The sequence below is a fragment of the Thunnus albacares genome, chromosome 19 (assembly GCF_914725855.1).
Source record: "Thunnus albacares chromosome 19, fThuAlb1.1, whole genome shotgun sequence".
NCBI classification, from domain to species: domain Eukaryota; kingdom Metazoa; phylum Chordata; class Actinopteri; order Scombriformes; family Scombridae; genus Thunnus; species Thunnus albacares.
In genome coordinates this window covers 14,481,181-14,496,512 of record NC_058124.1, presented here as the reverse complement: position 1 = coordinate 14,496,512, position 15,332 = coordinate 14,481,181, and the positions used below count along the sequence as shown (strand labels likewise).

The following is a 15,332-nucleotide window of genomic DNA, read 5'->3' as shown; positions in this document are numbered from 1 at the left end:
ACTTTATTGATCATAATATTCCATTTCATCACAGTCCATTCAATTGAAATTATAATCAAGTCTTGTAATAGGAAATACAAAATAGACAGACAATGACAATATAATAATAACATTAAAAGTGCAGTAAATAGATTTATTAAAATAAAATAAAGGCAATTCTATATGATTCCAAAAATGTAATTATAATAATCGATTATACATATACTCTTTTTGTTTTGAAGAGATTTTAGAGAGTTCAAACAGAGAGGAATAAAGCTTGTAATAAAAAAAGAAATAAATAGTTAAATAAATATCTTATAAAGCTTACAGTAGTTATATGTTTAACAGCTTTTTATTAGTACATTCAGATACTGAAGAGATGTATTGTTTGATATGGACAGTCAGCTCTGAGAAGTTTGGCTTTTTGCTTGAGAATTTGGATTTGTGAATATAACATTTGGTCAGAATACTAAGTAAATTAATCAAATAGACCTGCAAACAGAGATTCCTGTTATATTCAATGAATCCAAACATATATGATCAGCAATAAATTGTGACTTTTTTTGTACGTGGGCAAGGCCAAAACAAATGTGCCAGCATTTCTCTAAGTTCCCCACAAAAGGTACAACTTACATCAATGTCTTTCTTGAGTCTCTGCAGATAATAATTAGTTGGATAAACCCTGTGAAGTATTTTAAAGGATATCTCTTTGACTTTGTTAGTCAAAAAAAATTAAGTAGCAATACATAAACTCTTTCCCAACAAATATCTCCAATAAATGTGGACCAGTATGATAAGGCAGAGGGTTCCTATGGCGATCATTATGAGAGTACTTATGATGTCTTGTTGAAAAAGTTGCCAGATTGCTTTACTTTTAGTCTAAGTTTGCCACGAGAAACAAGTTTTCCCAACAGTTGTTTCAGTTGCATCTAACAGTATGGGCTGATTACTGTTTCCCTTAAAACCTTTAAAAAGTGAAATAAAACCTGAGGGGACAACATCAAAGACAACTGAAAAATCCTTTGGTGAAACAGGGATTCAACACAATTATAGAGTTGACCATGTTGGTTGAATAAGTGACTTTACAATAAAATATTATTACTTAACCACTGTTGAAAGAAAATAGATTTTTTTTTTTTTTTACAAAAGATATCTATTGCTCCAGATAATAAAAAAAAAAAACCCTGAGGAGTGAGGTTATGCTTGTAAATTAAAGATCCCCTCCACACATGTTTTAAAGGACCAGTGTGCAGGATTTAGTGGCATCTAGCGTGTGGGAGAACCTGCGGTGGCCCGCGAAACTTGCAAAAACTTGCGAAAGGCCCTCTCTAAAGCCAGTGTTTGGTTTGTCCGTCCTGAGCTGTAGATATACAGGGCTCATTCTAAGGTAACGAAAACACAGCGATTCTTATTTTCAGGTGATTATACACTAATTAAAACATACTTCTAAATATTCTGTTCTATTTCTGCCAAGTCCATTCCAATAGATGCCACTAAATCCTACACACTAGACCTTTAAGATGTATATAAAATAAATAAATAAAAAATACTACCTTTGAATAATTTGCGTCTGATATGGTTTTCTCACAAAAAAAAGTTAAATTAGCTTGTTGAAATCCTTAAAATTACATCTCTGCCTTCTCCCTCACTAAAAATTCCGAAATCTATAAATATGTGACTATTTTTTCATTTCAAAAGTTTAACTGCTGGACACAAAATGTCTCCTACTTCACTGTAAAGTCCATTGTTCAGTGTTTGAGCGCTGGAGGATTCAAGTTTCCACAACACACTTATGTAAATCGTAGGCCCACCACTTAAAATTATATTTTCAATGAGCTCAGAGAAACATTCCCCTTTTAGCAGATAAATATATATAATATAGTGTCAAAGTCTGCACAGTGAAGCTCAAACATCCAACTGTCGGAACAAGAATAAAAACACATTTATTTGAGTGGAGGAGGACTTTAAACACCATGCCAGTTACCATTTGCTGTTGTTTTTCTTCCTCGCTGCGGTCACGTGACAACATACGTCACATCTTTGTAGTTGTCTGCGCAGCCATTTTGGGGAGGCTTGTGGATCGACGAGCTTGTGTTTGTGTGCCGTTATTAGCTGAAAAAAACACACACACAAAGAAACCAAACGGAAAAAACGTTGGACGACTCGCCGTTAAATATGGGCCCGCCGGGAGACACGACACGCCACACGTCGACTGAAAGAACGGAGGATTTCAGCTGGATTGTCGATTTATCTTGACATGGCATGCAGCAGGGCGAGCCGGAGGTTGTGACGACTGAAGAAAAGAAGAGAGAAAGAAAACAAGCGCAGCAAAACACCTCGAAACTTCAGACGTGCAGAAAAAAAGGGGGCAGATTTTGTTAAGCTAACGTTTCTTTTGGCCGTTGGTTGTGCTGTTGATTCCCTGGCTGATTTTTGTCGATGAAGTTGTTGACAAGACACGACTGGAGCAAATAATAACCAAGCTAAAAATGCTGAGCACAAGCAAAACCAGTTAAGTCAGTCAACCCCTGCAGGTCTCTTGACTCTTACAGCACTGGCAGTCATATTGAGCCAGGCGAGAAAATGTAAACGCGTGGAAAGATGACTGTACGCTAGCTAGCCAACCACACACAGGCCTCAATTAAGCCAATCAGTCAGAAGATAAGATGTAGCTATATCGTCGGTTCACTACTAGTTAGTGTCGGGAAGTGAATGCCTAGATTAGCTTGCTAGCTAGCTCACCTTAGCTAGTGTGCTAAAAATACGCCCGCATCATGACTATCAGCAGTGGCAGCACCGCAGGCCGTGGGCCAAATGAGTGGCAGTAAAAGTCAAGGAAATGTCAAGTTACTTTCGCAGTAGTCTTCGATGTTACCCGGTGCCAATATCTCCTGGCATCTGTATTTATCTGCCATGTTCGTCTGTATCCCCAATCTGTCTGTAACACGCACATAACGCAGTCTCGACCGAGAAAACAAACACAAAACGACAGCCATGGATGAGGGACTTTGAAATGACCCAATTAATAGAATATTTGTCTGCTTGCTAGTCTCTGTAGTCCTCAATTTCACTAGCAAAAATATATATCGCCGATATGGGTTTTTTATGGTAGCAGCCGCTTCTGTTAATTTCAGTAACATTTACAGAAGAAAAGTCAGTCAAATTTGAGTTGCTCTTTCATTTAAATCTCCGTTGTAATCCCGTGTCGATGGCAGGTTGAAAAACAAGCTCATTCGGCTTTAAAGTCATGTCTTAAAACATGGATTTTTGAACAAGTAATAAGGAGATGTAGTCTTAGCTTGTTGATCATTCCCCTCCTCAACACTGCCCTTTTTACAAAAAAAAATAAAATGACTTAGTTTTCTTTTTGATTTGCTGACCTTTTCAGTTGGTAGTTAGTGGGTATTTCACAGATCTATAGTTGTTTGATGCGTTGTTTCTGCAAAGGGTAGCTAGCTCCATCCTTTATCCAACGTATAAATACAAAAGTAGAGTGTAGACAAAATATTCTGCACAAGAGAAGACGCTACCATCAAAATCTAACCATGGGGGACCCAACTTCACGAAGAAATCAAACAAGAAATCGACTTCGAGCTCAACTGCGGAAGAAAAGGGAATCTTTGGCTGATCAGTTTGACTTCAAGATTTATATAGCCTTCGTTTTCAAAGAAAAGGTTTGTCAGCATAACGAAGAATTTAGAAATTCCTTACATGATCTTAAAATGCATCAGTCCCATGGCAGCCAGTGTCCTAGAAAAACGTGCTCCTCATTACATGACCAAACCAAAATGATTAAATATTTGTCTTTGCCTGTTTTTTTTTGTGTTTACAGAAGAAGAAGTCTGCACTTTTTGAGGTAGCTGAAGTGGTGCCAGTGATGACCAACAACTATGAAGAAAACATCCTACGAGGTGTGCGGGATTCCAGCTACTCTTTAGAGAGTTCAATAGAACTCCTGCAAAAAGACGTTGTGCAACTACACGCCCCCCGATACCAGTCGATGCGAAGGGTAAGTCAGCGAACCATCTTAGGAGCGAGGATGGTTTGAAGAAGACAACATCTTGTTAACATGTGTTAATACGTTGTTCTTTTCCTGCAGGATGTGATAGGCTGCACACAGGAGATGGACTTCATCCTTTGGCCACGCAACGATATTGAGAAGATTGTCTGTCTGCTGTTCTCCAGATGGAAGGGGGCCGATGACGAACCCTTTAGGCCTGTTCAGGTCAGAGCTTGACACCTTCTCAGATCCCTCAAGCTGTAAACGTTTGAAGGCTGTTATTGTAAATGAATGCTCTGTCTTTTTTTATAACTGGATGTACCAAAATGGACTTCTTAGCTCATAAGTCTATCATCTGATTCACAGGCCAAGTTTGAATTTCATCATGGAGACTACGAGAAGCAGTGCTTGCATGCTTTGGGTCGTAAAGACAAGGCTGGAATGGTCATGAACAACCCAACTCAGTCTGTATTTCTCTTCATGGATAGACAGCACTTACAGGTGAGTCAGTATAGTGGAGAAAATACAGCATTACAGTTGTGAAAAGCTTTCAAAGATGGCACCACCAGCAGCTGCTTTACACAGCCTCCAAACACACTTTCTACGAATGTTCTCCGTCTTAATCTTTTACAGACTCCTAAAACCAAGGCCACAGTTTTCAAGTTGTGCAGCCTCTGCCTGTACTTGCCCCAGGACCAGCTGACCTGCTGGGGTGTGGGAGACATCGAGGATCACCTCCGACCATACATGCCTGATTAAGGCCTCCTGCTCCATCCAGCCACATAGGGAAAAGCCCTTCCCCACCCTCCTGCCTAAGCCTTCAGAAGCAAATTGATGTACTCATCTCCACCAGTTTCCTTTAAAAAAAAAAAAAAAAAAAAGATTTGAACTTGTGCTTGGATCTCTCCTTTTTTGTTAACTACTCGTTTTCCCCTCCCTGACCTGAAGCTGATTCAGTTCCCATCCTTGTTTTCCCTCACGCTCCCAATGTTCCTCCTCTTCTCTCTGCCATTTTTGGATTGGTTCCCCAGTTGTTGTTTTTTTTTGTTTTTTTTTTAAATTTCACTCCCTCTTCATTCCCTTCTACTCACTCATCCAGTTTTGTTTATTTGAACCTGCACGAACATTGATTTTGAGTGGTTGGTTGTTCTCTTGGAGCCGCACTGTCAACAGCACCGGTCATTGAAGGAACTCTTTATGTTGCATCAAAAACAGGAACAAACAATACACAGGTCTTCACGGTGGTTCTCAGATGGACGTGTTTTATATCCTTGTTGTCATAAGAAAGGATTGTTAAAGCTTGTAATGTCAATGGGGTTTCTAGAACAACTTGACGCAATCTTTTGACCAAGGACAGGTGTGAATAGGTGTTAAAACACCCGTGTAAGCAAAGATAACAAGATGAACAATGTTTGTCAAATCATATGGTGTAGGTATTGCTTCTTATAAACCGCCTTAGTTTTTTGCTGGACTTTTAAAGAAATGTTTTGGTGTCATTTGCTTTCCTCTGAAAAATGCTAGGCAGGCCTTTGCTAAAACCTTGAGTGACTTGAAAGGCATTGTACACAAAGTTGAGACATGTTGGTTAGATGTTGAAGGTCATTGTCACCGTTCAAGCCGTTCATGCACTATTCATTTAAGCTACTGAAATCTGATGTTTTATGTTTTTGTTTTATTTGGGATGTGGGTTGGTGAGAAACTGAAATGGTGACAGACTTTTGTTTAAACTTAACGTACCTAACACAAGTTGCTGAAGCTAACTGATTTTTTTTTTTGTTTTTGTTTAATTTGACCTACTAAAATTAAGATAATTTGCTGCCATGCTCATCAAATTAAAATTGGGTTTTGCAGGCTTGCTTGTCAAAGAATATGAAGTACATAGTACAGATAATTTGTTGATTCAGTGTGTTCAGTTGAAAGGGTATAAGGCGTGTAACTTCTGGGTTTTTTCTGTTGATGATTCTCAAATCAATACTGCTGAGCATATCCCAATACAGTGCAAATTCTGAAAGCAGAACTCTTGTCCATTTGTTTTATTGCATGTGCATGAATCATTGATATGATGAGGTCAAGGTTGACTCTGGCCATACAGCGATTAGTTTCTCTATAACTGTCATATGTGACCGCGGTAACAACACGTCACTAAGTAACCAGCTATGCGCAGGATTTGTAGCACTGTAAATGACATTTTACACACAGTCAAACTATTTACAGGCAGAGGTTAATATACATCTTAAGTGTCCATTGTTACAGTACAGTGACATGATCATGTGATCTACAGACAGGCACAGAGTGGAGACAGTTTAGCTGCTACCGAGGTGTTTGGTGTGTCTTCCTTGTGCTAAGAGCTTCCCTGTGGCCTTGTTGGTGAGGTCCACAGTGGCAAATGCCAACGTCCGTCCTTGCTTCAGAACTTGAGCGGTGATGAGTACGTCCTCTCCAATCTTGGCAGCATTCATGTATCTGTAAGATAGTCACATGTTTTCTAAATCAGCCGTAGATATGACACATTCTCAAGGTTTCTGTTTCTGGTCATGAAAACCTGAACATATAATGATAATGAACATCAAGTTTTGTTTTCTTAAGTCTGGGCATTTGGGAGAATTTCTGAACACAGGTAAACAATTGAAATTTAAAATACACAATGAAAATCTTGCACATATTTACATTTGGCCACTTTTAGGCCAATAATCAATTTTTTTACAGATGTATTAATTTTTTCTTCTGTTCTTTTTCTTCAACATAATTATATTCCCGGCAGTGTGAGAAAACTTGGAAATAGCATTTGAACATTCATGTTAGGAAGTAAAATGTTCAGAAAAAATAACAATAAATTGAAAAAAAAAAACCCAACATAAATTCCAGATAAAAACAACTTAGACTCTCTTTCAGCTGACCTCTCTATTTCTAAAATCCGAGCTACAGCCCTGCCTGAAGTATTTTAGAAAGTTGAAAAATATTCAACCTTTAGAAATTGTAGTGATTTAATGACACCTTTTTATAACTTGAAAGTAAAATTACAGGAATACTTTGGGTTGAAATAATTCATAAAATGAGTGTGGTTAGTCTAAGTGCTTGCTGTGAATCTCAGATCAATGTCTCAACCACAAGGTTCCCACACCTTCTTAAACATCAAATTCAAGAACTTTCCAGGCCCAATTCCCTCAAATTCAAGGACTCAACACAGCATAGTGTGATACACGGACCAAGGTTAATTACTCTTACAACAGACTTTTTATAATGAAAACTAGCAGGCTTTACAGAAGCTCACAGACTATGTGGTCTCTGGCCTTCAAAAACAGCACAGCTAAAGAATTTTCTATTTTCTGCACAAAATATATACATTCAAGCTCTTTCAATGACCCAAGTCTATTTATGTGTGCTTTCAAAAACCTTCAAGGCATAGATTTTTTTTCTCAAAAATTCACAAACTTTCAAGGATTTCATGGACCCGTGGGAACCCAGCAACCATCTGTGGTTAATTTCCCACATTTCACGTTACAACCATTGCAATTTGTGATGTATTTCTACATTTAAGAGCTCAAATGTCCATTATTATTACATATGTTAATCTACAGCTGATGCAGGGTTTTCGGGGACCAGAGCGGAATAAATCTGAGGGTTTTTAAAAAGGTTTTAAAAGGTTCATGGACTCACGTTATGTTCATGTCCACACTGACCCCCGGTGCTCCCCTGTCACTGTACATGATTGCCACGGTGGAGATGACGTCGACCAGGGTGGCTGTCAGCCCGCCGTGCAGCGTCCCAAACCGGTTAGTGTGCTCCTCTTCCACCTTCATCTCACACACCACCTTCCCCGGGCTGGCAGACAAAATGTCCACCTGAGAAAACACGTAATTATCTGTCACAGTGCGAAGATATGTTTATGCAAAGCAGATATGCGCTGCATTTGTTGAAAAACAACAGAGTTACGGAGTGTTACCCATTCACAGAGAAAAAAAAATCTTGAAATGTGACGGAGTATGTTTTGTTTTTTTACCTTGTTCAGGACTCTGTCGAAGCCTGGGCTATCTACCATTGCTCTCATTACTTGTTTTATCGAGTTTAAAGACAACGAAACCATATTTAACTCTTATAAGCACGGCGGCCAATGTCAAAAGTATGTTTACTTCTCACCGGAAATAGTTGCGTTTGAAAAAATCGTCCGGGTGCAACTAGCCGAAATAGCTGAGCTGCGTATCAACCAGATTTGTTCATTAGAAAGCAAACAGCTCCGCGATAATGGCGACATATGGTGATATTCATTAATACTTATATATTGTGTATAATTGTAGATATGTTGAGTTTTAATAATGCGCAGTTAGCTGTTCTGTTGGATTTTATAAAGTTCACCCGGAAGCCTTTCACTGGTACACCTCAGATAACTTGCAAAGAGCGAAAACCATGGATGTATGAAGGAAAAAAACATGACACACGTTTGCATTTAATGTCCATTTTTTTAAGTGTGGTTCTACGATTTGAACAAGTGGATAAATAAAATGGCTGACACATCCGACTCGGACAAACCGTCAGTTTCTAATGTGGAAGAAAACAGAACTCGTCTCTGCGATGAGTTTGCTGCTGTAGCGGGAACTGACAGCGCTGTGGCTCAGTGCTACCTGGCAGAAAATGACTGGGAGATGGAGGTACAGTATCTACACCATAAAACACCTCTGAAATGTGACATTAACTGGAGATTAAACATTACAGGTGGTGGCCAATATGTGCAATATTTTAATGCTGCTGCAGGTGATTTTGCTGATTGGGTGTCAGCCTCTCTGGCTAACAAAAGTGCTAAAAAAAACAAACTACTATGGCCTTTGGATGAAGTAAATATCTTCATGCAGTTGGCCAACTATGGTTAAATAGACCCTCATTTATTTAACAGTGTGGTAAGCAAATATAATAATTATTCCCACCACTTTCAGAGAGCTTTGAACTCATTCTTCGAGGCAGACATGGAGAAAGTATTTGAAGTAGAAGATTCTCCAGAGAGAGAGACCGGACCCCCAACCAAGAAACAGAAGGTTGAAGAAAAACCTCGAGATTGGTAGGTGTGCTGTCTTCCATTTTGCTGTCTACGTTATTGTGCAATGACATAATAATAATAATAATAACTTTATTTATATAGCACCTTTAAAAACAGAGTTTACAAAGTGCTTTGACAGACAGAACAAAAGCAGGATGCTCAATAAAAAGCAATAAAACAACAGAAGGCCAAACAGTAAGGCCAAATCAAAACAATAACAAGACAAAGTTAAGACAAGAAGATACAGTAGAAAGAAGAAAAAGATTTAAAAAAAAAAAAAAAAAAAAAAAGATGGTAAAAAGACAACATCACATAAAAGCAAGTCTATAAAAATGAGTATTAAGAAGTGATTTAAAAGAAGTCACTGATTCTGCAAGCTTCATCCCCTCAGGCAGGTTTTAAATCCAAGGGGCCCTGATGGTAAGAGCACGTTCACCTTAGATTTAAGCCTCGGGGGGCCCATCTGAGGATGTAAGGCTGGTTCATATGGGGTCAACATATTTGTTATGTAGCTTGGAGCCAGACACAATCATGCTCTAAAAGTGATCAGTAAAATCTTAAAATTAATTCTAAATCGAACAGGATCGGGGTGACGTGATGTCGTCTGTTAAAACCAGTAACAAGCAGAGATGCTGCATTCTGAACTAGTTGGAGGCAAGAGAGTGACTTTTGGTTTATGCCAGAAAGGAGGGAGCTACATTAGTCAAGTCTTGAGAAGATTAGTGTGTGAATATAGCCAGCTAACTATAATTCTGAATTAACAGTTTCTGAAAATGTTGCAGCATAGATTTGACTGAAGACAGTCCCGCATCCACACGCAAACCCTCAGAAGAAGATGACGACAAACTGTCACTGATCTCCTGGAATGTGGATGGACTCGATACAGACAACCTTGCAGAACGTGCCAGAGGCCTTTGTTCCTTCTTAGTCTTGTAAGCCTGTGTTTATACATCGTAACTCTTTGTAGGCATCATTTGATATAGTATTTAGCAATCAGGTCTTCTTGGTGAAACTCTGCTGACAGAGCTCAGAGTGTGTGACTCAGCTAGAGATGCTGTGTGTAGCTTAAGGGTGGTTTAAGCCTTTTAGGTTTCATCCCCCCAAGTTATCAGATGGATCAGAAAGACAGTGACTCTTCTTTACATGTAGATACACTCCTGATGTGGTGTTCCTGCAGGAGCTCATTCCACCTTATGTCCAGTACTTGAAGAAACGGGCTGTCAGTTACCTGATCATTGAAGGTAAAGTTCAGAGATGTGTGTATTTTCACTGCAAATTTGTCTGCATTTGTCCTTCTACACTCCATAGTTATCATCCAATAGTCTTTGTTGGTACATAGTTTCGCCTCACACCTGTATTATACAGGAGCTCAGCAGTTTAAATTACAGCCTCTCTTTACTTGGACTGACCAGGTGGTGAAGATGGTTACTTCACTGGGATGATGCTGAAGAAGTCACGAGTCAAACTGGTGGAGAGCGAGATAGTCACTTACCCCACCACTCAAATGATGAGGAATCTGCTTGTAGCTCAGGTTGGTGCACACACAGACAATTGTTCAAATAATCTAAATCATTGCACTTGAATTCATAACTCGTTGTGATGTTGCTTCTTTGCAAATCAGGTGAATTTCAAAGGCCAGAAGTTGTGTCTGATGACGTCCCACCTCGAAAGTTGTAGAGGCCACGCAGAAGAGCGGATGAAGCAGCTGCGAGTGGTGATGCAGAGGATGAAGGACACACCTGACGATGTCACCGTCCTGTTCGGAGGGGACACAAACCTGAGGGACACAGAGGTCAGTCATCGATCTTTCTCGCGCAGTGTTGTCCATACATGTAATCGCAAATGTACCTCTTTACTAACACATGGCCCGGCTCTGTTTCAGGTGGCAAAGGTGGGCCTTCCCTCCAGTGTCTGTGATGTCTGGGAGCAGCTGGGCAAGCAGGAGCACTGCCGCTACACATGGGACACCAAAGCCAACAGCAACAAGACTGTTCCCTACGTCAGCCGCTGCCGCTTCGACCGCATCTACCTCCGCCCGGCAACCAAGGATGGAGTCCCGCGTCAGGCCCCTGATCACATGGCCTTGGTGGGGCTGGAGAAGCTGGACTGTGGCCGCTACACTAGTGATCACTGGGGGATCTACTGTAGCTTCTCTGCCGGGTAGAGAGGCACAAAACAAGCTGCAACACAAAACTTTTGTGTAGATAAGCTGGTCTAGTTTGCTTTGTGTGTTTTACAGTGCCTGTAGAAACACCAGTGTTGGTTCCAGACCTCAATAATGCTTTCTCTGTGAAAGATAATGTTCTGACCTCATCTAAAGGTTGGTTGCCTGTAAATTTATCATCTTGATTTGATTAGTTTTATTCTCCAGTGTGTTCTGGATGGAGTCTCTGCTCAAGCTTTTTTTTCTGCACATAAGAAAAGAGAAGTAAATAAAAGCACCTATAAATGTTAAGATACTGAAGTTTGCAATGTTCTGAAATTGATTTTAGAGTGTTTTTGTTTGCAGAAAAAAACTTCTTCAAAATAAATACAGCTGTTATATTAAAGGAATGAATGTGTTTGTTTTTTGCAATTATTGCAGCTTTACTGTACGACTATGCTGGTGAAGTGGATGTAGTGTCGCCATGTGGCCACAAGAGAGCACTAGAGAGACAAACTTACAATGTTGAAAAAAGGAACATTTACAGTATCTACATAGGCAATACTTTAATGAAAGAAAATGTAAAAGATTAACAGATAAAGAATGAGTGTTGATAAGATAGAAAATCTAAGATAATATTAAATATGCAAAGAAACCAGAGTCTGAATGATGACTCCAAATTCAAGCTATTGTGGATGAATGAATAAAAACACTGGCAGCTCACTATTATTTAATCTATTAGTCCATAAAGTAAATGACATAAAGTCTCAGAGGAAAGAAAAACAACCAAAAGCAAGTTGAAATTGGGTTGATGTAACCCACTGACACATTTATAACCCTTCACACAGTTCAACTAATCATTCATTTTTGTTGTTTTTTAATCTTCCAGCTATCCTTGATTTTTAGTGACATTACTATAACTACACTAATTGGCCTTTTTCACAGCTGACATGTTGACCTGTCATAGCAGGAAAGCACAGGTGTAATTAGTACTGTTAAGCCTTTATTAATATAATCAGTTACACTTGTGGTTTTCCTGCTATGACATGTTCACAGTTCTGCTGTGAAAAAGGCCTATTAGCACAATGCTGCATGTAAAGATTTACTAGCAGCTATAATCTTAAACATTCTTCCTTATGACTGTGTCGCTGTAGGCCTCAGTTCCACCCAGAACCAGATGTAACCTCCTCCTCCTCATACTCCCCCACCAACGCACTGTCAAGACGTCTCCCTCGCCTCGCTCAGTAAGGCACCCTTCAAAACTGAGTGTGTTTTCATGTTTACTCAGTGCCGTTTTTTTTATTTTTTTACAGCACAGTCTGAGGAAGAGCTGACCTTAGAAGAGGACACAGATGTGACTTTTCCCTGGGAGCAGGCGTCATCAGAACAGGCCTCCCTGCTTTGTTTGTCCCCCCTCGCTCCCTGCTTCCTGATCAGCAAGGGCACATGAACTGAGAATGAGCTTTCTCTTTTTCTGATTCATGCCACATCCAAATTTAAGCTACAGTATGGTGACACAAATCTCTGATTTTTTGATTATTCTGTTGTTTTGGACTGAGCCTTTAATATTTCATGGGTTTGGGTCTATTAAATGTTAGAAAAGGTGAAAATGCCCATTAATGTTACAACAAATGTATTTTGTCCAACTAAAAGTTTAAAACCTAAAGATATTAAGTTTACTATCACATTCAACAAAGAAAAGTAGCAAATACTAACATTTGACAAGCTGGAACCAGGAAAATTTTCGGTATTTTTACATGAAAAATGACAAATTAATCAGGATCATCGAAGTGGTTGCAGAATGTTTTTCTTTCTTTGTTTCAGCTCTAGTTTTTCAGTTCATTTAAAGTGGTAGACATTTAGTGTTGATAGATATTGTGATGCAATTAACTACATAAAGACATAAAAACAGATTAAGGTCAGCATCCTTGTGACAGAGGGATCAGAGGATACAAATTAATCTCAGCATCAAGCCAGAGCAGAATGGATATCACATGCAAGTAAGTGTAAGGGAGACAAAGATAAAAATCTGAAATCTGAAGTTGCTTCCCCTGAAGTCCTCCAGAGAAATACTTCTTTGTCCTATTTGTGTTCTCAGCACTTACACACTACAGTATGGAGGAGGAGAGCAGCAGCAGGTCATGTACTATAGATGGTACAGATGGAGGCAACAGCTGTCTGGGCGAAGAAAGTGGTCACGTGATGTATCTGAGTGGCCTGAGCAGGGTACCTCTGCCAGAGACCGATCAGCGTCTCCCTCCTTCACAAATCCATAAACATCCGCACCACAAGTTTCCCTCCGGAGGGCTGCATGGACATATTCCAACATCATCTCACTCATACAGTTTTTGTTTCTTTTTTTCTTTTACAATTTCCCTCTTGAGATGTGTTTTTTCAAGCAACCGACAGCCTCACAGATGTATTTTTGGAGTAGCCCTCAGTGAGAAGCAGAGCTTTTCATTTGAGGCCCGTCAAAATGAATGTTCTTGGTTTTGCGTGGACGTATCCGTGTGCCTGGCGGGGGGCGGGGGGAGGGAGGCTCCGGGATGAGGTTTTGTCCTTTGAGGCAGGGTTGGATGATGATGGATCGGACACAGATCTGACCCGAGCCCGGAAGAGATCGGCAGGCTGTGTGAAGAGCAGCAGACAAATTTGTGCTGCGGCTCGTGGTAACAGACGAAGCAATAAAATGCAGGAGAAGTCTGCTCTGTTTGTGTTTTGATTGATAGATTTATAGCCCCTTTTGTTTGTTTTCTTTTTTTCTCTTCGGGATGTGTGCAGCTTTTCCACTTGTGTGTGTGTGTGTGTTTATGTGGTGTGTGGTGAGGGCACAGCACTGCTCACAAGACGGGAAATCTATCTGAGCCATGTCTGACAGACACCGTCCACACAAACACCCACTTCACCCCCCTCTCTGTACAAATAGCTTGTCACAGGCAAGGCAAGGGCAAGCGTAAGTGGTGGCAGCACTGCTCCACTCTATATCACCGCTGCCACATCCATCACTGCTTCACTTCAAAATTGCTGTGACAAAGTGCCCCAGAAGCCAGCATTATTTCTGGCCATACAGTGCTGCTGCTGCTGCATATTTGAGGACTGCCATTTATTTAGAGGTTTGCAAGGGAAACCTTCAGAGCCAGAACATTTTGTCTTGGGTTAGGGATAAAGACAGGTGACATTTAAAGACTTATGCTGGGATTGAGGGTGAGGTTATGATGTAGGGGGGAAAAGGGATTTGATGGCATGTGTGGCAGCTCAACAAAGATTACTAGACAGAGAGTTGCAGTTGGAGCTTTTCAACCCATTTGTCTGGACACATCTGTCGAGACATGAGAGTTTCCCCTCTGATAGCAGTTAAGTTTAGACTTTCTATGTTGAAATAACAAGGTTGAGAAAAAGTTTATTGAAGGCAAACAAGGACACAGACACACTCAGTATTACATAATGTCTCCTGAGCTGTAAATTATTAAACAAAGGGAAGAGTGGACTAGATCATTTTGGACGAATATCTATTAGTATCTGCTGGGAGTAAATACTTAAAAATATGTTGATAAAAGCTATATTTATAGTTATAAATTTGTATGTAGAGCTGTCAAGATTAGTCATTTAAAATTAAACTTTTGATAATTGATTCATCGTTTAGGTCCTTTTTTTCAAGCAAAAACACCAAACATTTGATGTCTCCAAATTTGCTGGTTTTCGTGCTAGTTTCATTATAGTCAATTGAATATTTTAGGGGTAAGACAAAAAAAAGACATTTGAAGACATCAGTTTGTGCTCTAGGATACTGTGATGGATATTTTTTTTCAGTTTTCTGTCACCAGATTAGTCAATAATGACAATAATCTTTAGTTGCAGCCCTGTTTGTATATGTGATGAAAAGAGTGTGAGTAAAAAAAATGGACAAAAAATTTTGTAACAAAGTCTGACAGGTTTTATTTTCTCTCTCATAAATAACACTGAACAAGCATCGTACAGCGATAAATATCAATATTTATACACTGTAAAATTCTCTGTATTACAAAATACAGTATATGTGTAATGCACTTGATACAGATGGGGAAGTATTGCATTTCATAGCACCAAACGTGACCCTTTAACTCTTTCACACTGTACTCCTCTATAAGTACCAACAGTTCAAATGTGCAGTTACATCCCAGATTTAGGTCTTGTGTGGGTGT

General features: G+C 39.6%; 3 protein-coding genes across 3 annotated transcripts; 2 read left to right on the top strand and 1 right to left on the bottom strand.

Moving 5' to 3' along the window:
• Window positions 1-1,995: 1,995 nt before the first annotated feature.
• Window positions 1,996-5,996, top strand: c19h6orf62 (chromosome 19 C6orf62 homolog). The gene is made up of 5 exons (XM_044335775.1): window positions 1,996-3,653; window positions 3,812-3,988; window positions 4,079-4,204; window positions 4,346-4,480; window positions 4,613-5,996. Exons 1-5 carry the CDS (start codon window positions 3,525-3,527, stop codon window positions 4,736-4,738), a joined length of 693 nt encoding a protein of 230 aa, XP_044191710.1. The 5' UTR covers window positions 1,996-3,524; the 3' UTR covers window positions 4,739-5,996.
• Window position 5,997: 1 nt separating this feature from the next.
• Window positions 5,998-8,145, bottom strand: acot13 (acyl-CoA thioesterase 13). The gene is made up of 3 exons (XM_044335776.1): window positions 7,980-8,145; window positions 7,637-7,821; window positions 5,998-6,442 (listed from the first exon to the last, which is right to left on the bottom strand). Exons 1-3 carry the CDS (start codon window positions 8,061-8,063, stop codon window positions 6,283-6,285), a joined length of 429 nt encoding a protein of 142 aa, XP_044191711.1. The 5' UTR covers window positions 8,064-8,145; the 3' UTR covers window positions 5,998-6,282.
• A 187-nt stretch (window positions 8,146-8,332) lies between these two features.
• tdp2b (tyrosyl-DNA phosphodiesterase 2b) lies at window positions 8,333-11,561 on the top strand. The gene is made up of 7 exons (XM_044335772.1): window positions 8,333-8,625; window positions 8,908-9,029; window positions 9,791-9,940; window positions 10,158-10,249; window positions 10,421-10,539; window positions 10,630-10,800; window positions 10,891-11,561. The coding sequence occupies exons 1-7, from the start codon at window positions 8,479-8,481 to the stop codon at window positions 11,170-11,172; spliced, it is 1,083 nt and encodes a 360-aa protein (XP_044191707.1). The 5' UTR covers window positions 8,333-8,478; the 3' UTR covers window positions 11,173-11,561.
• The last annotated feature ends 3,771 nt before the right edge of the window (window positions 11,562-15,332 follow it).